The sequence below is a fragment of the Danio aesculapii genome, chromosome 20 (genome assembly GCF_903798145.1).
Source record: "Danio aesculapii chromosome 20, fDanAes4.1, whole genome shotgun sequence".
NCBI classification, from domain to species: Eukaryota; Metazoa; Chordata; class Actinopteri; order Cypriniformes; family Danionidae; genus Danio; species Danio aesculapii.
In genome coordinates, this window is record NC_079454.1 from 50,831,439 (window position 1) to 50,857,112 (window position 25,674).

The window sequence follows — 25,674 nt, forward strand, 5'->3', positions numbered from 1 at the left end:
GGTCGCGAGAGTTATTTAAAAATTGTGTAATTTTCAGTGATTATAATAAATATTTTTCAGTATTACAAGTGAAAGCTAATATTTTCAGATTTTTAAAAAGATATTACTGATTCATAAAGTATTTAGGACACATTCGGGCAGAATGCATCTTTGTACTTGGAACGCAGCGCTCAGGAACAGTTTAAAACTGTTGTCATGTCAACTTGCCGCAGTAAACAAAGCCTTCAACGCTTGCCCCGCCTTCGCGCTCTTCTTATTGGCCCACTGCTCTAAGAACTGAACACGAATGATTGGTTAAAATCAGCTGTCAATCACTCAGTCAACACTCAGTCAACGCCTCCTGTCTTCAGATGACAGGAGCTACAACCGCGAAAATGTAAAGCGCTGAAGACGAGAGAATGAAAACAACACTGACAGATTTTGTCTTAGAAACACCTAAAGCTACAAATATTTGCACATCTGATTACTGATCATGTGCTGAATGTTAATCCACCAGCTATACTTATTGAAGAGTGGATAAAAGACCTCCATTGGCTTCAAGTCTGCTATGAAAATAACTAGCATTCACTGTAAAGTCTGTGGGATATCTTTTGGGATATCCGTCCGTGTATCTTTTGGTCACTCAATCATGTTATAAAAATGTCTTTTCTTGTGATAACGGGATTTCATTAAGACATATTTTCCTCACGCATGCATATTTATTTTTTTGCTTGTTAGTTTTGATTAGTGTTGATTTTCAAATGCAATAAATCTGTTTATAAAACGTGTAGTAACAGTGCGATAATTGGTGGAAGCCACTAAATTTTGGCTGGTGCGTCTACATTTTTAAAGTTAGAAGCACCAGTGTTACCAAGCAAAAATGTTAATTTCGAGCCCTGTAATCTATAGTAAATATAGTTAAAATATTGTGAACAGCTTAAAAAAAAGCTATTTTTATTGTTTGTATATGCTTTGGTAGTGGGGGGTCGCGAGTTCTTGACGATCTTACAATGGGGGTCGCGGGTTTAAAAGTTTGAGAACCACTGGGATAGATAAATAGACAGACGGATGGATGGATTGATGAATAGACCAACAGATGGATGGATTGATGAATAGACAGATAGATGAATGGATGGATAGATGAATAGAAAGACGGATGGATGGATAGGTGAATATACAGATGGATGGATAGATAAATACAGACGGACGGATGGATGGATAGATGAATAGACAGACGGATGGATGGATTGATGAATAGACAGATTGATAGATGAATAGATAGACAGACGGATGGATAGATGAACAGACAGATGGATTGATGGATGGATAGATGAACAGACAGACGGATTGATGGATGGATAGATGAACAGACAGACGGATGGATAGATGAATAGATGGATGGATAAGTGGATGGATAAATAAGCAGATGGCTGTATAGAAAGATGGATGGATGAATCGATAGATGCATTAATAAAAAGATGGATGTATAGACAGACAGACGGACTGATAGACAGATAGATGGATGATAGATAGATGAATGGATGAATAGACAGATCGATAGATGAATGGATGAATAGACAGATCGATAGATGAATGGATGAATAGACAGATCGATAGATGAATGGATGAATAGACAGATCGATAGATGAATGGATGGATAGACAGATCGATAGATGAATGGATGGATAGACAGATCGAAAGATGAATGGATTGGACTGAAATATATTGATGGATAGACACATATTGATAGATGCATGAATGGATGGATAGACCGACACACAGACAGATGGATGGATAGATATGGGAGTGTATATGTAACGTATTTATTAATGAAGACTAAGTTCATAAAATTAAAAAGCATGTCTGTTAATTAGAATAAAACATTCATAATAATCTCTCAACACCAGATCAGCACATGAATATATGTATTATTTGTTTATCTAAACATCCTATTATTGGATTTTCCTAAAAGCCATTATCAGTAGTTTATAAAAGAATGAAAAACATGGACTATTGATGTTATTTCATAATGCCCATATCATAATAATAATCCCTGAATGGTGATCAAAACTAATCATATCAGAGCACATATTAATGCGATGAAGAGTTTGGAGTTTCAGTGTCCCATCACTTGTCCTTAAGCTCTGAGAAATCAAAACCACGAGGCCTTACAGAACTAAACTGACAATTTATTGCAGCATGTTTGCAATCAGACACAGTCGCTGGACAGACAATATACACATGGTGGGAATCAGATCCAATAAATATCAGTGGCGGAGCCTCACTTCCAGGTGTACTCCTCACCGGGCTTCAGCTCCCTGAAATCACAGTTACACACTCAGAACACATTCACTTACAAACAAACAAACACACACTCTGAGTTGATAAGAGCTCAAATGACCTGCTGTATAAAGCGCTCTTGTTCCTGAACGCCGTGAGTTTCTGGTCATTCCACCGGTCCAGATAAATACCCATGACGAAACCCATGGGCACCAGGATATTGACCCAGTGCTCACGAACAAACGCTGCAAACTTCACCATGATGCCTGATGATGGAGAAAACAGTCAAATCCAATGCTATCTCATGCCAATTCAGAACTTTAGGATTCAGTGGATAATTCGTATGAACTTCAAATTAAATGTACGTTTTTTTAAGACCGCTATAATGAAATTTTAGGCTTACTCGGGGCTAAACACTGAGGATTTGTTTTCTAATGGCACGGTTACTTCTGTAAATATTTTTTTATTAATGGAAGATCATGTAAAGGGAGGTGTTGTTTTAGTTTTCTTTTAAATTAGGGAATTTAATTAGGAGAATTCGCTGTAAAAATGTCTAACAGCTGTCGTGAATTGTATCTCGTTCATTTTCCTGCGGCTTAAGCTACGGTCACACCGGGCTTTGTGTGTGCGAAATTCTGTCGTGCGGCGCTGCGAAAAGGGGCGGGATTAAACAAGATCATTAGACATTTAAAAAACGAGCGATTTGCTCCATGTTTTAAATTTCTGTCCAGAGAGGTCATGTTTTGTTCCTCGACGGGTCTCATGCAGTCAAGTGATGCGATTTCGCAGGTTAGAGTTCACCAAGCTTGAACTTTTGCACCGCAGCAACCTGCGAAACTTGACGCATGACCTTGCGTTTCCGTTCTGATGCATTCACGTGCGTATGAATGGAAGTCTATGGGAGGAAAAGCCAAGTGTAGTCCCTTTATTCATCAGGGGTCGCCACAGCGGGGACAGACTCATACACTACAGCCAATTTAACTTATTCAATTCATCTATAGTGCATGTGCTTGGACCAGGCATGGGCCGGTATAAGATTCTTAAGGTATGATAGCCTCGGATATAAATAGCACGGTTTCATGGTATCATTGTAAGGAGATTACTGCTCTAAAATAAGTTCTTTTTAAACGTCTGGGTAAAAAACAAAACTTTTTCCCCCCTTTGAAAACAATATATTTTAATTTAAAAAACATTTTAAATTTGCAGTAAACCTGTCCGGCCTAAACAATTTAATGAATTATTGACTTCTGCTGTCTTCATTTCTTTCAAAAAATGCCAAAACCGACCTCCGCAGACTACAGCGAATAGTTCGGACTGCTGAACGAATCACTGGCACAACCCTTCCCACACTTCAAGAACTGTACTCTTCCAGAGTGAGTAAAAGGGCTCGCAAAATCACTCCGGATGCCTCACACCCAGCACACTTTCTGTTCGAACTGTTACCGTCTGGTCGGCGCTTCAGAGCACCAAGCACAAAAACAGCCAGACACAGGAAAAGTTCTTTCCTCAGGCTGTCTACCTTATGAACAGTTAAATATTCCCCTACTGTGCAATAAATATGTGCAATACTTTCTCATACGCACTTGTACACAGCACCTTATATCAATATACAATGCAATACTTTCTACATACGCACTTGAACACAGCACCTTATAACCTGTATATTTATAACAATCTGTACATACAATTCAACATCCAGATTTCTTCACTAACCGCATCTGTTTAATGTTTATCTTTCTTTTGTGTTGTCACTTGTCACTTTATGTACACTGGAAGCTTCTGTAGCCAGAACAAATTCCTTGTGTGTGTGAAACACACTTGGCAATAAAACTGATTCTGAAAACACAGATTTCTTTAAAATTTAAAACGGCAACTTTGGAGATTTTTCTGCTGGAGATACTGTTGTCCCAAACAAACAAAAAAAAAGTAAATAAAAAAATCTTACTCATACTTTAGGACCGGTATTACAGAACATTTTGATGGTATTTAAACCTCGAATTTATCAAACCACAGTATACCTTGAAAACGGTTATCGTCCCATGCCTAGTTTGGACTTGTGGGGGTAAACCGGAGCACCCGGAGGCAGCCCACGCCAACACAGAGCGAACATGCAAACTCCACACAGAAATGACCCAGCTGGGGATCGAACCTGCGACCTTCTTGCCGTGAGGCGACAGTGCTAACCACTGATTGTGTAACTTTACTTGGATAAAGGGAAATTAAGACCTGTTTAAAAAGATTTAAGACCTACAAGACAAATTTCAGTGAATTTAAGACTTTTTTTAAGGCTTAATTTAGTTTTTTTGAAATGTAAAACATTTTAAGAGTTTTTTAAAGACCCTGCGGACACCCTGACCATCCCGTTCAGACATATTAGTAGGATTTTCTCATCCCCTGATGACGGTTGGGTTTAGGGGAGAGTTTGGTGTTACGCTTCCTTTTAAAAATGGAACATTTTCACATGACTGAACTCGCATGTATGAATTATACACTAAACCAACAAAACTTAAGAGTTATTTGAGCAATTCCAGCATTATGAATGAGACATTTGCAGTAAAAACTCAAAACAAAAATTCACATAGAAGAAAGATAATGAGCAATTCCATGCAAATGTCAACCTTGCCATTAAAAAAATAAAGTTTTGACCAAAATAGTGAAACGTTTCTAGATTTTGGGTGTAAGCGACTTTAGAAATACTCAAACATGTCTCTCTTAGTGTTTTCAAACTATTATAATTGATTTGCCAAAGTCACAATAATGGCATTTTCACATCTGTCACATCCATAACGAAACTTTTCCCTCATAAAAGCAAAACTGTCAAGTAAAACCAAATCAATCATTTTTGTTTTAAAGTGAGCCGACTCTTATCCTTTAGATTAGCATTGTTTCTTTTGGGTTGTGCAGTTTAATTCACAGAATTTCTACAAAGCATGTTGTGTACTGTAAACTCGCAGACGATTTTGGGAATCTAAAAGTGTGCTGATATTAGAGATGTACTGAGTTTTCAGCCACTGAAAGTGTATCGGCCGAAAATGTTATGCCATTTAATGGAGCCTCTAATTTTTCTGTCTTCAGTCATTGTTGGGGTATTCTTTTAAACAAGGAAGCATTAGGAACTTACATGGTTATCGTTTAATATGGAAAATAATTATCAATGTTGCATTTTTGCGATATCGCCCAGCCCTAAACATAAAGATGCATTACTCTCTTCATTCAAACTCCAAAGAGTTCTGTGAAATGAATAAATAATAAATATATATAAAAAAAATTCATTTGCACATTTAAACACTATTTTAGCAAGCTTAGTTATAACATACATACACAAATCTACTGGGGAAGAATGGTGATCGTTTTCCCTACTATTCATTTGCAGTGTCTTGCGTTAAAAACCTTATAGAGGTAAAGTTGTATTTATATTCGGATATTCAGACATTCTCCTTAATAATATAGTTTCAGGAAAGTATTCTTTGCAAATTCTAAATCGAGAAATCATATTAGCAGCCAATGATTGTCAAAGTACAGCATTGTTTACAGTCAATTAGATAGTGCTAATGTGGTTTTGAAGTCATACTTGCATGCTAATTCTGACTGAATTTTAAATTGGCGTAAACAGTTAAATGAATGAATGTGCTGTTATATATTCGCACATTCCTTCATTTAACGGTCCCTATAGTGTTTACCACGCTAATTTGAATATTCGGTCAGAATTAGCATTCAAGTCATATTTGCAAACAACATTAGCACTATTTAACTGACTGTGAACACTGTTGTACTTTGATAGTCATTGGCCTCTAATATGATTTCACTATTTAGGATTTGCAAAGAATACTTTCCTGAAATTATATAATGGAGAAAGTCTGAATGTGTGAATATAAAACCAACTTTAGCTTAAATATATTATTAATATATTAAATACACATAATATTAAATGTAAATTAAGTTAATAAGCAAAAACAGATAACCCGTTTTTATATTAGTTTGCTTTTACTGTACATTGAACACCTGAACATACATTTTTAATACTATTTTGTCCGTAATGTTTATTAATTACATTATAATATATAAATAAATCTGAAATTCCGCTGAATTTACGTTAACGTTACTGATCTGTCTGTTTGCAGAACTCCTCAGAAACTCTTATTCATTTATATGTAACGTTATTGACTCAAGTCGTAGTATCATCATAGAAACAATATTCAGATTATGATAGAAAAATATTTGTTGACGTGAAGGTGACTGTTGTGGGCCCTTGTGCACACTATCTGCTAATATCCTCACACATATACGAGATTGTATTGTCACTTTCAGCTATATAACTCTATCAAACATCTAATATTCACAATTAGGAATAAGCACGCGTTTATTAGTAACATTTATGAGGATATAAAGTCGTTTACCTTGAGAGTGCTAGCACAGCAGCATTAGCAGAAGGGTGAGAGGGCTTTGGGCTGCACCATATGTCAATAGTTTGAAGGGAGGCACCATCAAACCTTTGTGTTACAGGCACAGTTTAACCGAAAGTTAAAATTCGCTGTTAATTTGTGCAGGTTAATCAAATTAAATTAAATAAATGAAGTAATACCCTGGCTCTTAATGGTACACTGAAGTGTATTCTAGGTATATTGTTTTTGGACTTATTCATTATTCGTTATTCACTTTATTATAGTTATTTGTTTTATCATGTATTAGATTTATCTTAAGAAAAATAACGGGAGACTGTTTCCTCCGCTGAAATATAATTTATTTTCTTTCCTACTTTCTATCTTAAAATCTTGGCTTTGAATCGCGAGTTTCGCAATTAATAATTAATTTTCGGTCAGAATTGTAGTCTGTCTCCATAATAACTATATTGTTGAAATATATTTAATCCAAAAGTTAATATCTATATAATTAAGGGAGTGTATGCTTTACGTTTAGGAGACTTTTGTTGGTTATTATAAGTACCCCTCTAAAACTGTCAGTGGTAGAGTCTAGTGACGTCGGCAGCGGTGGTAATGGCTGCTCCTCTCATGCCGCCGATCTTCACACATTAATATGATTAAAGATGATTTTTTGATCGATTTTCATAACATTATAAGAAACCAAACCTCCTAAATTCAAAAGGTGATATTACAGGATTCGGGTATGTACCTTTATATTTACATATATTCGGTCAGTTTTGCCAAGAACACCACTTCATTTGTTTGATTCTAATGTGTTTTCATTGAGTTAAGATTTAAGTTTAATGTCAGATTTATCTTAATGTTTAGAAATTGTGTAAACAAAGAAGGCTCAAGAGTACTTTATTCGTTCATTATTTCAAACTATTTCCGCTCTGTGTCTTGAAATGATAGTTTTTCTCATTATATGCTTGTCTGTTGTCTTTATTAGCATATGTATGAATTAACGTTAACGTTAGCTTGTTTACAAAACGTTCTATGGTTAGGGTCATGCTACAGGGATGTTATCAGATAATAATACTATGGTATTTGGAGCTACATCAAAGAATACGTTATTAACATAGTACATGTGCCATTGACTTTTGTAAACCATAATAATACTATGTAAATTGCTGGATTGATTTTCTTATTTAAATGCCATGTTGTTGTTAAATCTGATCTCAAAAATTAGGCTTAATATAAGATTGAGTGAAAAAAAATACTATCAAACTTCTAGGAGAGAAGGGCCTCAGATTTTATAATGAAATGCATTTTGGCCAGAAAATTCAGAAAAAAAATATATATACATATATATACATACATACATACATACATACACACATACATATGCATAAGACAGATAAATAAAGAATGAAAATGCAGCACGTACTGCTTGAAGTAAGGGTGCACAGTAACAATATATCGGCAGCCATATCGATAACGGCTAACATTATCTGTGCACTTCAAAAAAAACTAAGCTCATATTTTAATATGTTTTAGAACATATTGTCAGAGTAATTTCCGATTCATTCTGCTGTGGTAACCCTTGATGTATATATATATAATATATATATATATATATATATATATATATATATATATATATATATATATATATATATAAAACACTGTATATATGTACTAATCTGGACTGCTTGGCTTTTAATTGCTGCTGGGTAGCCTATATTTATATATAATTTTTACTGGTTGAAACCATTTCAAATTCAAGAATACGTATTAACATAGTACATGTGCCATTGACTTTTGTAAACCATAATAATACTATGGTAAATTGCTGGATGATTTTCTTATTTAAATGCCATGTTGTTGTTAATCTGATCTCAAAATGATGTGAGTGAAAAAAAGATTGAAGATTAAGTGAAAAAAAAAAAGGTATTGACATTCTAGGAGGAGAAAAGGGTCCTCAGATTTTATTATGAAATGCATTTTGGCCAGAAAATTCCAAGATTATATATATATATATATATATACCAAGAAATGTAATATGTATAAGACAGAATAACATAAATGATGAAAATGCAGCAAGTACTGCTTGAAGTAAGGGTGCACAATATATATCGGCAGCCATATCGATATCGGCTATCATTATCTGTGCACTACAAAAAACTAAGCTCATATTTAATATATTTTAGAACATATGTCAGAGTAATTTACGATTTTTTTTTTTTTTTTTGCTGCTTGGCTTTTAATTGCTGCTTGTAGCTATATTTATATATTTTTACAATTTTTACTGGTTGAATCATTTCAAATTCTTGTTGCCACCACAGTTTTTTATTTTACTGGTACTTTGAATAAGTTTAGTTACTTGATTGCTTTATTTAGGCTTTGTTTGCCAGGCAGTAGATTGTATTTATATAAAAGAAAGTTGGCCTTAGGATAGTTGCTTAATAAAGTTCAGAGATCCAGATCAAACTTTAAGTTGTTTTAAATAAATCAGTTATTCACTGTATGTGTTTTGTTTGTAATCATTTAGAAAAAAATGGAAAATATTTATATTTATCGGCTAATATATCAGCCTCCAAATCTAAAAAGTTATCGGTAGAGGTCTGCGCCGGACTGTTTATTTAAGTCCTGCTCCTGCAAGGTTTTTAATCCGCACCCAAACGCTATATTCAGTCTTTGCTCACCTGCTGCCCGTTGGAATAATTTTCTACCTGATCGTCTCCTGCTAATTTACATCTGGTTTCCCAAAATCTCACGTTAAATTAGGTACTACCAAAAGAGAGAGATAACAGATAAAATTGTAGGTTGTGCAAGGATTTTAGGCTAAATGTCAGTTTTGTTTGCCCCTTTGTGATGAGACATGAGTGCCGCCAGTCTTGAGACTGCTAAAAGGTAAAACTTTGAGGTATTATCACATCATGCAAAGGGTAATATTTTCTATTTCCATCTATGACGCATGAAAAAGACTTCCCTATATCACACTTGCCTGATGTGGGTTCCTAACAGTACACTGACCGTTATTCAATGCTAGCTGAATGTCCTTCAAGGACTGCATCTTCAGTTTGCTCTGCCATGGTGAAGATCACTCTGAGAATGTTATACAGTGGTGGAGTTCAGCATGCGTAACAGTCGTGAGCTCAATAAGAATGAGGAAATCACAGATATGCTGTTCTGAAATAACATCGGAACGCTATATTGTTAGACCACCTGCTCTTGTTTAAGTTGAGATCAGTGCATTCCTCGTTTTACCTGTAAATACATTCATAAGACGCATTTTTTTTCTTCTTTGTACCTGGACTCAGTTAAATTACAAGTACTTAATTTATTTTTTAAAGTGTTTTACACCACTGCAAATATCAAAGTATTATCAAAATCTGCAATCATTGTGTCTGACTCACTTCTTGTGATAGAAATGTTCTTAAATGTCATTCTGATTTAAAATCAAATGTCAAGTCTAAATGTGCTGTTTTCTGTTGGTGATTTACTGATGATCTCTGATGTTCATTCTTCATTCACACAGCAGAATGACGTCCATCATCAAGCTGACGGCTCTATCCGGAGTCCAGGAGGAATCTGCTCTGTGTTACCTGCTACAGGTGGACGAGTTTCGCTTTCTGCTCGACTGCGGCTGGGATGAAACTTTCTCCATGGACATCATAGATTCCCTGAAGCGGTATGAGTTTATGCTGATTCAGTTCAGTTCATCTTGATTTCTATAGTGCTTTTACAATGTAGATTGTGTCAAAGCAGCTTAACAGACTATTAAATTGACTAGTGTTATAATAATTGATAGTTACTAGTAAATTGAAACTGCTTCAGTTCAGTTTTATAACGGTATCAAATTTTATTGTTAATATAAGTATTATCAGGATATTGACCTAAGCTTTTACGGCAGTATCAAATTGAATTGTTGCGATCAATTGCTGAAACCTTATCACAGTATATGGTATTATCACGATATGACCTGAGCTGCAAAAGGGATTAATTTAATATGTATAATAGCTCAAAATGGCTGCATGGTGGTGCAGTGGGTAGCACGATCGCCTCACAGCAAGAAGGTCACTGGTTCAAGCCTTGGCTGGGTTAGTTGGCGTTTCTGTGTGGAGTTTGCATGTTCTCCCTGTGTTTGCGTGGGTTTCCTCCGGGTGCTCCGGTTTCACCCAAGAGTCCAAAGACATGTGGTACAGGTAAATTGGCTAAGCTAAATTGTCCGTAGTGTATGTGTGTGATTGAGTGTGGATGGATGTTTCCCAGTGATGGGTGGCAGCTGGAAGGGCATCCTCTGCGTAAAACATGTGCTGGATAAGTTGGCGGTTCATTCCACTGTGGCGACCCCTGATTAAGCCAAAAAAAATTAATGAATGAAGAGCCCAAAATACTTAGTATATTGCTTATTGTAGAGTGTATGCTTATGTCGTAGCCAATGTTCTTGTTGCAATGCTAATTGTTGATACTTTTATCATGATATATAGTATTATCACAATTTCATTATTGATTAATTTAGCAGGTACAGTAACACACAATACTTAATCATATTTTTTGTATGTACATGTCCAGATTAAATACATTTTAACCAAATTAAATTGCAAAAGGATGTACAATAGATAACGCTTTACAATAAAGTCTCATTAGTAATGTTAGTTGATGCATTCAAATCAACAGTATGAAAAAGACATATTAAAGTTATGTTATAGTAACTTTAAAAAATACAACTGGATTTTATTAGTTATTAACTTTGATTTAAAAAAATAATTACGACTTTTGATTTTAATGCATTAAAATTAGGCATTAACAAAGATATTGGTGTCACCTAAGATTAATAATCATGTTTTGTAGTTGTCATACATTGACTTTAATTAAATGAAACTGATGTTAACAAATGCAACCTTACTGTACAAAGTGTTAACAAACAAAAGGGCCCATACATATGCACAGAATCTCAACTTCTATCCCAGATTAATCTGAAAATGTGTGAAAATAAATTGCCTATTAAGTCTTCCTCATTCGGTGCTGTGTTGAACACTGAAATACAATCTGAATACTCTAAAACCAGTGTTTCCAACCCTTTTCCTGGAGGCACACAAACAGTTCATGTTTTTGGATGTCCCATCATCTGACCATTAACTTCAGATTTGGAGTCTCTTCTAATGTTCTTATGAGTGTTTCAGGTGTGTTTGATTAGAGAGAGAATGAAAATGTGTACTGTTGGCGTGCCTTCAGGAACAGGGTTGGGAAACTCTGCTCTAAAAAAAAAAAAAAGTACCCTGAAATGTGAGATGTTTAGTATCAGTATGTAGTATCTATTAGGCTAGTTTGCTCAAAAACAGTGACAAAATTGCATTTAGAAGCTAAAAACTATATATAAACATCCAAAGTTTGCAGTTTGTCACTTCTGTCTAAATGGATCAACAATTTTTTTTCACATCACCTCATACTTCAGTTTCTCATCAAATCTTCTGACCAATCAAATGCTCTCTAGTGTCTAACATGCCCTGCCCCTTCAAGATGCTTCTCATTTGCTTTTCATTTGATGCGCTTGAGCTCAACAACTCTCACTGGCAGAGCTGTGATAAAAACAAAATGCTATTGGCTGTTTTTTTAAAAGGGGAGGAGCTACTCTGTGGCCCGCCATCTCTTCATGTTTCAGTTGGGGTTATATTAAACGTCGAATAAAAATGCACATTTCAAAGCACTTTACGGGACCTTTAAATAATAATTATTTGTAGTGTAATAATAATAATATAATAATAATAATAATAAAAATAAATAATAATTTTAAGTGTCCGCGATATCAATATTGTGCATGTTCATTATCACAATTTATTGAATATCCAAATATCAGCATATATCTATATAAGGGATTCACAATGATGTAGCGTTATTGATGTAATTTCCTATGTGTGATGTGTATTTCCTGTTTTGTGCGAGTCAGGTATGTGCATCAGGTGGATGCAGTGCTGCTTTCTCACCCTGATCATGTGCATTTGGGTGCTTTACCGTATGCTGTGGGCAAACTGGGGCTCAACTGTACAATCTATGCCACCATCCCAGTCTACAAGATGGGCCAGATGTTCATGTATGATCTCTATCAGGTGAGCTGGACGGATATACACAAAGTATTGCTTATGATAAAGACTGGACGATATGAGACAAATCTCATATCACAATATAAGTCAATATAAAGTCATCTCATATTCTGATAATAATAAAAAGTTGAAGTCTGAATTATTACCCCTCCTGTGGTTGCTTTTGTTTTTTTTTCTTTTGCTAAATATTTCCCAAATGATGTTTAACAGAGCAAAGAATTTTTTACAGTATTTCTTATTCCTCTTTGATATTTTTTCTTCTGGAGAAAGTCTTGTTTGTTTTATTTCGGCTAGAATAAAAGCTGTTTTAATTTTTTAAAAACCCTTTTAAGGTCAAAATTATTAGCCCCCTTAAGCAATATTTGTTTCTATTGTCTACAGAACAAACCACTGTTACACAATAACTTGCCTAATTACCCTAGCTTCATGATTAACCTAGTTAAGCCTTTAAATGTCACTTTAAGCTGAATACTAGTGTCTTGAAAAATATCTAGTCAAATATTATGTACTGTCAGCATGACAAAGATAAAAGAAATCAGTTATTAGTAGGCCCACAGGGAATCTGCGCGCACAGAATTCCCTGGATTTTTAGCCATCATTAATTCTGTTTATTTACTTGAGTAAATGTGTGTAAATCTATATTTATTCACTTTTCAAAGTAATTAAAGTAATATTATTGACTAATATATGAAAATGTTCATCTGATTTATGTACAATGCAGTTTGTACAGTAATATTTTCTGTCTTTTAGTGGAGATATTATATGAGAGACTTGCTTTGTTTACCAAATTAAGTGAATCTTATTGGATTTGCATTTTAAACATTAAATACAAGTTAAAAAGATAATATTTTTATAATAATAAAAATTCCTTACATTTATATAGCGCCTTTCTGGGCACTCAAATCGCTTTACAGGGGGGAATCTCCTCATCCACCACCAATATGCAGAATGACATCCTGGGATTTTTAATGACCACAGAGAGTCAGGACCTCGGTTTAACATCTCATCTGAAAGACAGCGCTCACTGAGCAGTATAGAGTCCCTGTCTCTATACTGGGGCATTAGTACCCACACAGACCGCAGGTTGGGCGCCCCCTGCTGGTCTCACTAACACCACTTCCGGCAGAAACCTAGTTTTCCCATGAGGTCTCCCATCCAGGTACTGACCGGGCTTAGCTTAAGTGGGTGACCATGTGAGAGTTGCAGAGAGCTAGCTGCCGTTATTTGCACATATTAAGGTTTAGTTATGATACTCCAAAAATAATTCCGCAGAAATCCACAGATTTAACCAAATTCTCTGCAGAAATGACAAAAAACGTCCGCAGATTCTGTCTGGCCCTAGTTTTTACAAATTAGTTATTAAAACTAAATGTTGTTTAGAAATGTTTAGTAACAATTTCACGATGCTGCTATTCATGTTTTTGTCTGCATTCCATCACATCCCATAATATTGCGCTTATATAAATTAAGAAGTATTCCCCTAAACAATGTGTTTGTCACCACAAAATAAATGATAGAGCATAATACAAAGCTATAGACTTTTTTTGTCCGTACAGTATATATCAACATATTGCACAGCCCTACTTATGATTGTCATATGAATGAAGACTTTTTAAAAATTGTTTCAAATTAGTTAAGAATGAAAAACTTGACAGTACATGGCATCATTTAAATGATAAAAGTCATGTGTGAATAAACATAATTGCATATACAGTAATGCAATTATATCTGCTTAAAGGTATAACAGTATTAATCTGTTATCTGTTATGGATTAGTTTTACACACACATGCATACAGTGCTCAGCATAAATGTGTAAATATGAGCAATATCACATGAGTAGCAGTGCGATATGGCATGCGTTGGAACAAGGCCACAGACTGAGTGCCTTAGTGTCCCACTAGTGACGATATACAGTACAGCCATATTGCACTGCTATGAGTGTGATATTGCGTTATAGAAACAGTTTGGCATCATTATCGTGTGTATGAAAAAAAAAGCAAACACGGACAGTCTAAAAGCCCTTTTGTATGAGGAACTACTTCGTTCATTCACATCTGCAGCTGACGTGCAGAAACCGTTGCGACTTCACCAATGTCCCTTAAGAGCTAGTATTTGAATGATTCTCTAGCGTAATGTCTAAAGTGATGAAAAAACAGATCATTTTTGCTGACATTTTAAGATTATAAGACTGAACAGCATGAAATGCCATCAGTCTACAGAGATTTCCCAGTATTTCTCTGTTGCAATCAGCAGATCACAATAATTAATCCCGAAAAAGCCAAACACTACCATAAACACTAGACTATGATATAAAGACAGCACTACATCGCTTACCTAAGGGCTTACTATGTGGCCTCTGTCGCTATCTTGTGGCAGAACATCAACCATCTTTACTCTGCACAGTATGACAGGCTGATGGCTGTTGATGTGCTGTATCTCTGAAATTATTAATAGGCACTATCCTTATAAATAAACTGTATAGTTGCAATCTAAACGACTACATTCTTGCCTAAAAAAGCCTCGAAGGTACATTATGTTGTCCAACAGCTGCAATATTGTCAAACTGAAGTGAGTTTATTGATCTACTGTCACTCTATGTGGGCAGAGTAATACAAGTGTGAGGAGGCTGTACTAGTGCTGAGATTACTTTAATATCTTACTGCTATCTGCCAGTCAGATTTGAGAACCAGACAGAACTGTTGTGTGTAAATAAGTGTGTGTGTATATGATGACAGTAGATTATATTTGACTAGATATTTTTCAAGACACTTCTATACAGCTTAAAGTGGCATTTAAAGGCTTAACTAGGGTAATTAGGTTAACTAGGCAGGTTAGGGTAATTAGGCAAGTTGTTGTATAACGATGCTTTGTTCTGTAGACTATCGAAAAAATATTGCTTAAAGGAGCTAATATTATTGACTTAAATTGGTTTTTAGAAATTAAAATTGCTTTCATTCTAGCCGAAAATAAAACAAATAAGACTTTCTCCGGAAGAAAAATATTATCAGACATACTGTGAAAATTTCCTTGCTCTGTTAAACCATTTAGGAAATATTTTTTAAAAATTATAATAAATCAAAGGGCGACTAATAATTCTGACTTCAACTGTATATATAATTTTTGTGAGCAAACTTATTGTGGTACTGCAATCATAACTGTTAACGGTTTATTTAAAATATATATTATTAATATTTATTTAAAGCAAAAGTATGTTATATAATCCTTATTATAAATATTAAATGTTACATTCCTGTGATGCATCATAAACGTGAACTGCAGTTGAACCCTCATTCAAACAGATTCCCTAGCAGAATGAGGCAGAGAAACACTGCTATGATGAAAAGTTCAGCTATGAAATATTAACCATGCTCTATCCTGTTTAAACTCATAGTCTCGACACAACACAGAAGATTTCACCCTCTTCACGCTGGACGATGTCGATTCGGCTTTTGACAAAATCCAGCAACTGAAATACTCACAGATCGTCAACCTGAAAGGTGAGAGAAGTTATCATAATAAAAAAAGCACAATTCTTCGAGAAAAGTGCTGATGTGTTCTTTGTGGAGCTTGATATTTAATGATGGTTTATTGGTGAACAGGGAAAGGTCATGGTCTGTCCATCACACCGCTTCCTGCGGGTCACATGATCGGCGGAACTATCTGGAAAATAGTGAAGGATGGAGAGGAAGAAATCATCTATGGTGTGGATTTCAACCACAAGAGGGAGATGTGAGTCTAGAAATCTGCTGTAATTCAAATCACATTGGGTCTATATAATATAAATATATATATAAATATATATATAATGTTTTATTTATAATGTTGGACTTTGGAATAGTTTTATCAGTGATTTTTATTTTTTATTTTACTTTTGCTGTGCTGTCCAATGTTCTCAATAATAATTTAAAGGTTTTAAAAGAGTCAGTTGAGGGGCAGAGTTCAGAGGTCCTTCTGGGGGTATTTCAGAATATTTATCAAATTAAAAGATCTTATATGACTTTTTATATACAGTTTAAAGTCGTAATTGTTTGCCCTCCTGTGAATATTTTAGTTCTGTTTCAAATATTTCCTAAATTATATCTTAACAGAGCAAGGATTTTTTCACATTGTTTCCTATAATATTTTTTCTTCTGAAGAAGTCTTATTTGTTATTTCGGCTTGAATAAAAGCAGATTTTAATTTTTTAAACCATTTTAAGGTCAAAATTATTAGCCCCCCTTAAGCAATACTTGTTTTCGATTGTCTACAGAACAAGCCATCGTTATACAATGACTTGCCTAATTACCCTAACTCTCCAAATTACCCTAGTTAAGCCTTTAAATGTCACTTTAAGCTGTATAGAAGTGTCTTGAAAATATCTAGTCAAATATTATTTACTGTCATCATGGCAAAGATAAATAAATCAGTTATTAAAACTTTATGTTTAGAAATGATTCCACGATGCTGCTATTCATGTTTTTCTCTGCATCCTATTATGTTTAGAAAAAAAAATCTCTCCGTTAAACATAAACTGGGGAAATAATATACAGAGGGGGCTAATAATTCTGACTTCAGCTGTATGTGATGTTGTCTCTCAGTCATCTGAACGGCTGCTCGCTGGAGACTCTCAGCAGACCCTCTCTCCTCATCACAGACTCCTTCAACGCCTCGTATGTTCAGCCTCGCAGAAAACAACGAGACGAGCAGCTGCTCAGTAAGTTCATACTAACCTAATATTATTCTTATGAATAATCATTAAATAATCTGCTTTGAAGCAAGTCAGACATTTCTACTCTTTATATAATGCCAGAAGGACAATATAGTAGCATTATTATACAAATACATTCTTTCAAAGAACACATCATACTTCATTCCTAAGAATATTTCATATTCCGCACAATAACCCAGTGGTTAGTCATTTTACCATACTATCAAATAAAGGAAAAAAAAATCCTATTTTATAATACTTTAGGTATTTTTAACGTTTGTAATTATTAGTCATTGGAATTCAGAATGCGAAAGTGTTTATCCAAAACAAATAATATAAATAAATATAGAAATAAAACAAAACAATGCAAGGTAACAACTGTAAAAAGTAACATGTTTAACAAAGTTATTTTAGACATTACACATAGGCACAGGTTCTTATACAAGATTTATTTTCAGTTGTTAAGCACCCTCATGAAAATATACTATAGTACTTAGTATATTAATTACTATAGTACTTTACTGTAAATATTATAGTACTTGTAAAAAAAAAATCAGTTTGTTTTTTTTCAGACACCTCAATAGATTTTGTGAGATGACAGAATCTTTGCAATTAGCTAATGTTACTGACCTTTTTTTAAAATATTTATTTATTTATTTATTTTTTTATGTATGAACCGATATACACTCACCGGCCACTTTATTAGGTACACCGTACTAGTACCAGCTTGGACTCCCTTTTGCTTTCAGAACTGCCTTTGTGGCATAGATTCAACAAGGTACTGGAAATCTTCCTCGGACATTTTGCTCCATATTGACATGATAGCATCACGCAGTTGCTGAAGATTTGTCAGCTGCACATCCATGATGCCAATCTCCCTTTCCACCACATCCCAAAGGTGCTCTATTGGATTGAGATTTGGTGACGGTGGAGGCCATTTGAGTACAGTGAACTCATTGTCATGTTCAAAAAACCTGTCTGAGATGATTCACGCTTTATGACATGGAGCGTTATCCCTTCTGGAAGTAGCCATCAGAAGATGAGTACACTGTGGTCATAAAGGGATGGACATGGTCAGCAACTATACTCAGTTAGGCTGTGGGGTTGACACGATGCTCAATTGGTACTAATGGGCCCAAAGTGTGCTAAGAAAATATCCCCCACACCATTACACCCACCACCACCAGCCTGAATCGTTGATACAAGGCAGGATGGATCCATGATTTCATGTTGTTGATGCCAAATTCTGACCCAACCATCTGAATGTCGCAGCAGAAATCGAGAATCATCAGACCAAATTGAGACCATTCTCTGTAAACCCTAGAGATGGTTGTGCGTGAAGATCACAGTAGATCAGCAGTTTTCTGATATACTCAGACCAGTCCACCTGGCACCAACAACCATGCCACGTTCAAAGACACTTAAGTCACCTTTCTTCCCCATTCTGATGCTCAGTTTGAACTGCAGCAGATCGTCTTGATCATGTCTACATGCCTAAATGCATTGAGTGGCTGCCATGTGATTGGCTGATTAGACATTTGCATTAACGAGCAGTTGGACAGTTGTACCTAATAAAGTGGCCGGTGGCCACTTTACACAAAAAACCAAAAATACCCAACACACACCACATATATCACATCTTCTGTGTCAGTGATTGTTTTTTTTTTATTTTTATTTTTTTATTTATTTATTTTATAGTTTGTTTAATGTTGTCTTATATATGTTTTAGTGTGTGTGTGTGTGTGTATATATATAATGATATACCTTATATATTCTTTAAATGAGAATTGTGATGTTCTATATATGTGAACTATTTCTCTAATAAACATTTGATCACACACAAACTTCCTAATACATGTTTGTGGTAAGTTTGACCTTCCTCTTTCTTTTCCAGCCAATGTGATGGAGACTCTGCGGGGCGATGGGAATGTGCTGATCGCAGTGGATACAGCGGGACGGGTGCTGGAACTGGCCCAGCTCCTGGATCAGATCTGGAGGACCAAGGATGCAGGACTGGGCGTTTATTCACTCGCTCTGCTCAACAACGTCAGCTACAACGTGGTGGAGTTCTCAAAATCCCAGGTCTCACTTTTATAGTCCACTCAGATATGTGTGTGTGCAATAATGTGCTGTCTATATCCTGGCTATTTGTGTGTGTTTTTTTTAATTTTTTATATATATATATATATTTTTATTTATAAGCGAGCAGATGTTGTCTATCTGTCTGTCCGTCCGTCTAACTGACTGTCCATCTGTCTATCTGTCCTTTTGTTTGTCTGTTGTCTGTCTGTTTGTCCATCCCTCTGTCTGTTTGTCTGTCCGATCATGTTTGTCCGTCCGTCTATCTGTCCGTCCATTTATCTGTCTGTCTGTCTTTCTGTCTGTCCATCTATCTATCGTCTGTCTATCTATCGGTCCGTCCATCTGTCTATCTGTCCGTCCGTCTGTTTGTCCGTCCGTTCGTTTGTTTGTCTGTCCATCTGTCTATCTATCTGTTGTCCGTCTATCTGTCTGTCGATCTGTCTGTCTGTCCGTCCATCTGTCTGTTTGTCCGTCCATCTGTTTGTCCGTCCGTCTGTTTGTCCGTCCGTCCGTTTGTTTGTCTGTCCATCTGTCTATCTATCTGTTGTCCATCCATCCATCCGTCTGTTTGTCCGTCCATCTGTTTGTCCGTCCGTCTGTTTGTCCGTCCGTCCGTCCGTCCGTCCGTTTGTTTGTCTGTCCATCTGTCTATCTATCTGTTGTCCGTCCATCTGTCCGTCTGTTTGTCCGTCCATCCGTTTGTTTTGTCTGTCCATCTGTCTATCTATCTGTCGTCCGTCTATCTGTCCGTCTCTATCTGTCCATCCGTTTATTAAATATTATATTTTATTAAAATTACTTTGAACAGAAATGTCTGCAAATCTGCATGGCCATTAGAAAAAATACTATAGTAATGTATAGTAAATATTAAAGTATTTTTGAATTTTACTATAGTAATGTACTTGAATAAATCTGTTATGGTGGTTCCATAGTTTCTAGCACTAAAACTATAGAATACTGTAGTTTTTACAAGTCTAGGGTATAATATACACACTAAAATACACCTTGGTTTACTGGAGTTTACAGTATAATATAGTATTTGTTTTTACAGTAACAGTTCACCATTGGTAATACAAACAAAGAGTTGAAAATACTATATCATATACAGTATATTAAACTTTACTATAGTGTGGTTCACAAACACTATTGTGATTACTATAAATTACTACAGTATTTTTTCATGCATGTACACCTGATATTATAAAAAGCTACTGTGACATAATCAGCCACTGCACAGAATACTGTAAAACAATAAAATGCATGTATATATTTATATAAAACATTGATAGTACAACTAATGCAGATGTGTTCACCCTTTACCCCTTAGTTTGTAGCATTGGTGTAAATGATAAGCTACTAAAAAGCAACAGAGCCTTTAAGTAGAATTCTTAATTTATCATTATTATGTAGTGATTGGAACTGTGGAATAGTTTGTGATATTTGACTGTAAAGATGCGATCTTTAAGAATTTTAACATCTATCTCCCTCTTCTCTCACAGGTCGAGTGGATGAGCGACAAACTGATGCGCTGCTTTGAGGACAAGAGGAACAACCCTTTCCAGTTCCGGCACCTGTCACTCTGCCATGGCCTGTCAGATCTGGCTCGAGTGCCCAGCCCGAAGGTGGTTCTGTGCAGTCAGCCGGATCTGGAGTCTGGCTTCTCTCGGGAGCTCTTCATACAGTGGTGCCAAGACTCCAAAAACTCAGTCATCCTCACCTACAGGACCACACCGGGAACACTGGCCCGATACCTCATAGATAACCCCGGGGAGAAGAGGATAGAGCTGGAGGTGAGGACCAGTCAGGAGCGCAATAAATGCATAGGCTTACAGGGGAGGGCCCTACTGGTGGCACACTGTCTTTAAATATGGAAAAATATTTTACCGCAGTAAATCCAATGGATTTTCAACACTCGGCTGATGGCGCTTGCATTTAAATGGCTCTAGTTTTACTCTAGAACATCTAAATGAATGTCTATTCAAGTCTATTTATTGGCCTTAAGGCTTAAATCTATTTATTAATGCAATCAATATTAATTATCAATGCTTTAAAATAAGTCTTGTGTAATTGAAACTAGTCACTGGAAGTTTTCACCAGAAGTTTGTCGGTAGCCCATTTTGAAGACCACTAGCATGGATGAAACAATCTGAATATCCATTAACCCTTGTGTGTTGTTCAAATGTACTACCCTTTCGTTATGTTCAGGGCTGTTTTTGTCCAATTGACTTTCATCATAATAACACTTTTCGATTGCGAAGCCATGATACCAAATAATCATGCATTGTTTCTGGTTTTGTCAGGTAGTGCAGGTTGGTGGTTTTCTCTGGTGGGAAGAGGTACAATTTGTCATTTTTACTGTTGATCATCAATTAGTACCATTTACCCTTTTAGATAGGCCTGTGTAAAAAAGTTTCTGGCTTTTATTATGGAGTTCTGTGGAGCTAAACCGCAGATTATAATGTGTGTGCATAAATACATTTGCTATGTTTACTATGTAACTATGTTCTTTACTATGAGAGCTGAGCTGCTTATTGTAATTTTTTTCAGACATATCAAGGTAAGCGTACAAATGTCTCTCTTACGCTCTGTCTCTTTCTCTCTCTCACATACACACAGACACGCTATACTCCATATAAAAACCTTAAACTAGGCTTTGCACTGCAACTGATGATCAACAGTAACAGTTTATAAATTGTACCTCTTCCCAACAGGGAAAACCAACTGCAATCAAAAATGCATGATTATATGCTATCATGGCTTTGCAATCAAAAATGTCATTATAATGGAAGTCAAAAGGGCAAAAACAGCCCCCAACATAATAAAAGGGAAGTCAATTTGGCCAGAGTGTATTGGTGAGTTTTTGAAGAATGTCCAAGCATTTTCCCAAAATATGTGTTGAAATAAGGGTTATCAGCAAAAATTGTTCCATTTGCTGAAACACAGAGAAAGTCGTGGCCAAATTAAGACTCAAAATCACCCCAGAGTGGATGAAAACATCTCCAACAGCACACAAGCGTTGAATTGTGTCAACAAAAAAAATCCAGAAATGAAAACTTTTGCTTTGTCTATGCATTGTTGCTTGGTCACTTTTTGTTCCTACTTACTCAAGATCTGATGCAAATTTGTAAATATAATCAGTTGCTGTTAATGCATTTTTAAGCTATCAACCACAATTTAAGCAACAATAAATGCATTAAAAACATGTTGTCATAGAAAAACCATTAATGATTGAAAATATGAAGCAGCGATTAGATTTTTAGTGGTTAGGCTAGCAACTGTTTATATTGCACATCATAGAATATGATCGTAGCATCCATTCGTTTTAATTTCCTGAGAAAATTGTTTGTTTTTTTTGTTTGTTTTTTTTACGATTTTTAATTAACTAAAAATATTTTAAATATTATTTTGCTATTATTATATTTTTTGCATTTTATGTTTATTGTTAACTCCATTAAGTACAATCATATAGTATTTCAAGTTACATTTAGATCTCAGTATTTGACCTTAAATGACATACAAAGGTGTACTAACTATACATGGTACTCAAATTTTGTTAAATTATACATTTAAATATAAATTTATAATTGTCTTTGTTTTATATACACTACCTGACAGAAGTCTTGTCGTTGATCCTAGTTGTAAGAGCAAGAAATAATAACTTCTAGTTGATTATTTGGAAAAGTGGCAAAAGGTCGATTTTTCTGATGATCTGTTGAACTGCATCCCAATCATCACAAATACTGCAGAAGACCTACTGGAACCCACAAGGAGCCAAGATTCTTTAAAAATCAGTCAAGTTTGGTGAAGGAAAAATCATGGTTTGGGGTTACATTCAGTATGGGGGGGTACGAGAGATCTGCAGAGTGGATGGCAACATCAACAGCCTGAGGTATCAAGACATTTGAGCTGCCCATTACATTACAAACCACAGAAGAGGGTGAATTCTTCAGCAGGATAGCGCTCCTCATACTTTAGCCTCCACATCAAAGCTCCTGAAAGCAAAGAAGCTCAAGGTGCTCTAGGATTGGCCAGCCCAGTCACCAGACATGAACATTATTAAGCATGTCTGGGGTAAGATGGAGGAGTCATTGAAGATGAATCCAAAGAATCTTGATGAACTCTGGGAGTCCTGCAGGAACGCTTTCTTTGCCATTCCAGATGACTTTAATAATAAGTGATTTGAGTCATTGCAGAGATGTATGGATGCAGTCCTCCAAGCTCATGATGGAGTCAGACACAATATTCATTCTGTTTCCACTACACATGACTTTATATTCTATACTGGACATTATTTCTAATAAATGACAAGACTTTTGTCTAAACAAAGTCAGACCTTACTGTCCTAATGAAATCATTAAAAATCAAGGCATGATCATATTTTATTTTGGTCAAATCAGCGTAATCTAGACGCCTTTGCCTTTCATATAAGCCACTTCTGATACCAAATGATCAACTAGAAGTCAAGTTATTATTTGTTGTTCCTAAAACCTGGATAGGCGGCAAGAATTTTGTCAGCTAGTGTATATATACTAATGTTCCTAGTGAATGCAGTAAATATTAATTTATCTGATGTCATTCAGATAAATCTCTAAATATCAATGATTTGATTGCAAAAATGTTTGACTTCTGCCTTTTTATCTTTATTTTTTGTGCAGTTTTTGTCTTTAATATGTAGCATATGCAGTCTAACTGTGGGAATGTGAAGTGTTTGATATCTTAATTTATTATTTGCAAGCTTATGTTATCGTTTCTTTTTCTCTCTGTGACTAAACAAGATAAGAAAGCGCTGCCGACTGGAGGGACGAGAACTAGAGGAGTACATGGAGAAAGAGAAGATGAAGAAAGAAGCTGCCAAAAAACTGGAGCAGGCAAAAGAGTAAGTGGAAAATGTGACTAAAACACTGTCAGAATGAAAAATGGGCTTTGATTCACCCAGAATGCACCACTGATCAAACCCCCAAGACTTTCTCTAACAGCATTTATCAAGTGCAGTCTGGCTAATACTCTGCATAGTCAAAGAAAAGATCCTCTGTGAAAAGAAGAAAGATCTATAGCTATAAATACTTGATGAACTGAGGCGTTATCAGGTTAAAAAGTCGCAGCACTCTTTAGAGCTGTTGTTAAACATTCAACATCTGCTTCTGCCGCTGCTTAAAGATGAATAAAGGCACTATAAAACAGCTCTGATGTTCAGCACGGTGTGTCAAATCCTGCACTAATGCTGCTAACGTGTCTTCATGTTAATTTGTAGTTTTATGCACACTATGTCAAATGTAGAAATTATTGAGGCTGTTCGCATTTATGCTTATTTATAGAACCAAAAAACTTAAATAGTGCAATAGGTGATTGTCTTCAGACAGACTTTTTGTTGTGCTGGTCTCTTCACATTTCTATAGTAATGATTAAAGTAAATGATCTAAATGTATTTCTATATGGTGGGTAAGGCATAGGACTAAAAAATGTTCGTTCAAATAAAAAATTTCAGGCTAAAAATTAGGATAGGTTGCCCAAAATGTCCATCAACAAATGTAGATTTGTATATCTGCAATGTACAATGTTTTAATGAATGGGCTATAGACCTTTTTCTTGGAACGCAAAATTACCCATTATGCTTTGCGTGTATGCGCAAGGAGAATGCTAAGAACTTCCGGTCGGCAGCTGCTGCGTGTAAACAGTCACCTTTGGAAAGCTTTGAATCGATAGCTTTAATCTATTTTACCTGCTTTTATCCTCTTTAAACTGATACTGTTGTCGATCAGCGCCACCTCCTGGACTGATCATTTTAAAAAAATGTGATCTAATAGGATGGAAAACAACTGCTGTGAGGCATTTTCCCCTCATTGTCTGACGGCATCTTCTGCTGTTTAAATGAAGCCTCGTCATCGCTAAAGTCACCTGCACTGTCCCACTAGCACACTGATTTAATAACGGTGGCAAAGTGAAAATAAATGGACATTTTGAGATGATAGAAAAACACAAACCGTGGTGAATACAACACACTAAATGAAACATAAACGGCTCACAATTAGAATGACCAGCAAATCAGCCAGCAGAGTATCAGTAACGGACTATTATTGGTCATTTTTGTAAGTTGCATGACTTGCATACTTAAGTTTCATGTCAGTAATCTGGTTTGCAGTGAAGTATTGCGTGTGTGTATTGAAGCTGAGCTAACAG

The 25,674-nt window shown here is 35.6% G+C and overlaps 2 protein-coding genes across 3 annotated transcripts in view; one reads left to right on the forward strand and one right to left on the reverse strand.

Moving 5' to 3' along the window:
* Window positions 1-2,147: 2,147 nt before the first annotated feature.
* On the reverse strand, window positions 2,148-6,741 carry LOC130247971 (NADH dehydrogenase [ubiquinone] 1 beta subcomplex subunit 1-like). The gene is made up of 3 exons (XM_056481487.1): window positions 6,657-6,741; window positions 2,381-2,525; window positions 2,148-2,297 (listed from the first exon to the last, which is right to left on the reverse strand). The coding sequence occupies exons 2-3, from the start codon at window positions 2,518-2,520 to the stop codon at window positions 2,261-2,263; spliced, it is 177 nt and encodes a 58-aa protein (XP_056337462.1). The 5' UTR covers window positions 2,521-2,525; window positions 6,657-6,741; the 3' UTR covers window positions 2,148-2,260.
* A 497-nt stretch (window positions 6,742-7,238) lies between these two features.
* Window positions 7,239-25,674, forward strand: part of cpsf2 (cleavage and polyadenylation specific factor 2) — a 31,370-nt gene continuing 12,934 nt past the window's right edge. Inside the window, exons 1-9 of one of the 2 annotated variants that reach the window (XM_056481663.1) lie at window positions 7,239-7,381; window positions 10,162-10,314; window positions 12,574-12,733; window positions 16,120-16,225; window positions 16,328-16,457; window positions 17,306-17,421; window positions 19,310-19,497; window positions 20,997-21,287; window positions 24,273-24,373. In XM_056481663.1, coding sequence (XP_056337638.1) covers window positions 10,166-10,314; window positions 12,574-12,733; window positions 16,120-16,225; window positions 16,328-16,457; window positions 17,306-17,421; window positions 19,310-19,497; window positions 20,997-21,287; window positions 24,273-24,373 — 1,241 coding nt within the window. In that variant the 5' untranslated portion in view covers window positions 7,239-7,381; window positions 10,162-10,165. The remainder of the gene's footprint in view (window positions 7,382-10,161; window positions 10,315-12,573; window positions 12,734-16,119; window positions 16,226-16,327; window positions 16,458-17,305; window positions 17,422-19,309; window positions 19,498-20,996; window positions 21,288-24,272; window positions 24,374-25,674) is intronic. The other variant, XM_056481664.1, reaches the window with a different exon arrangement.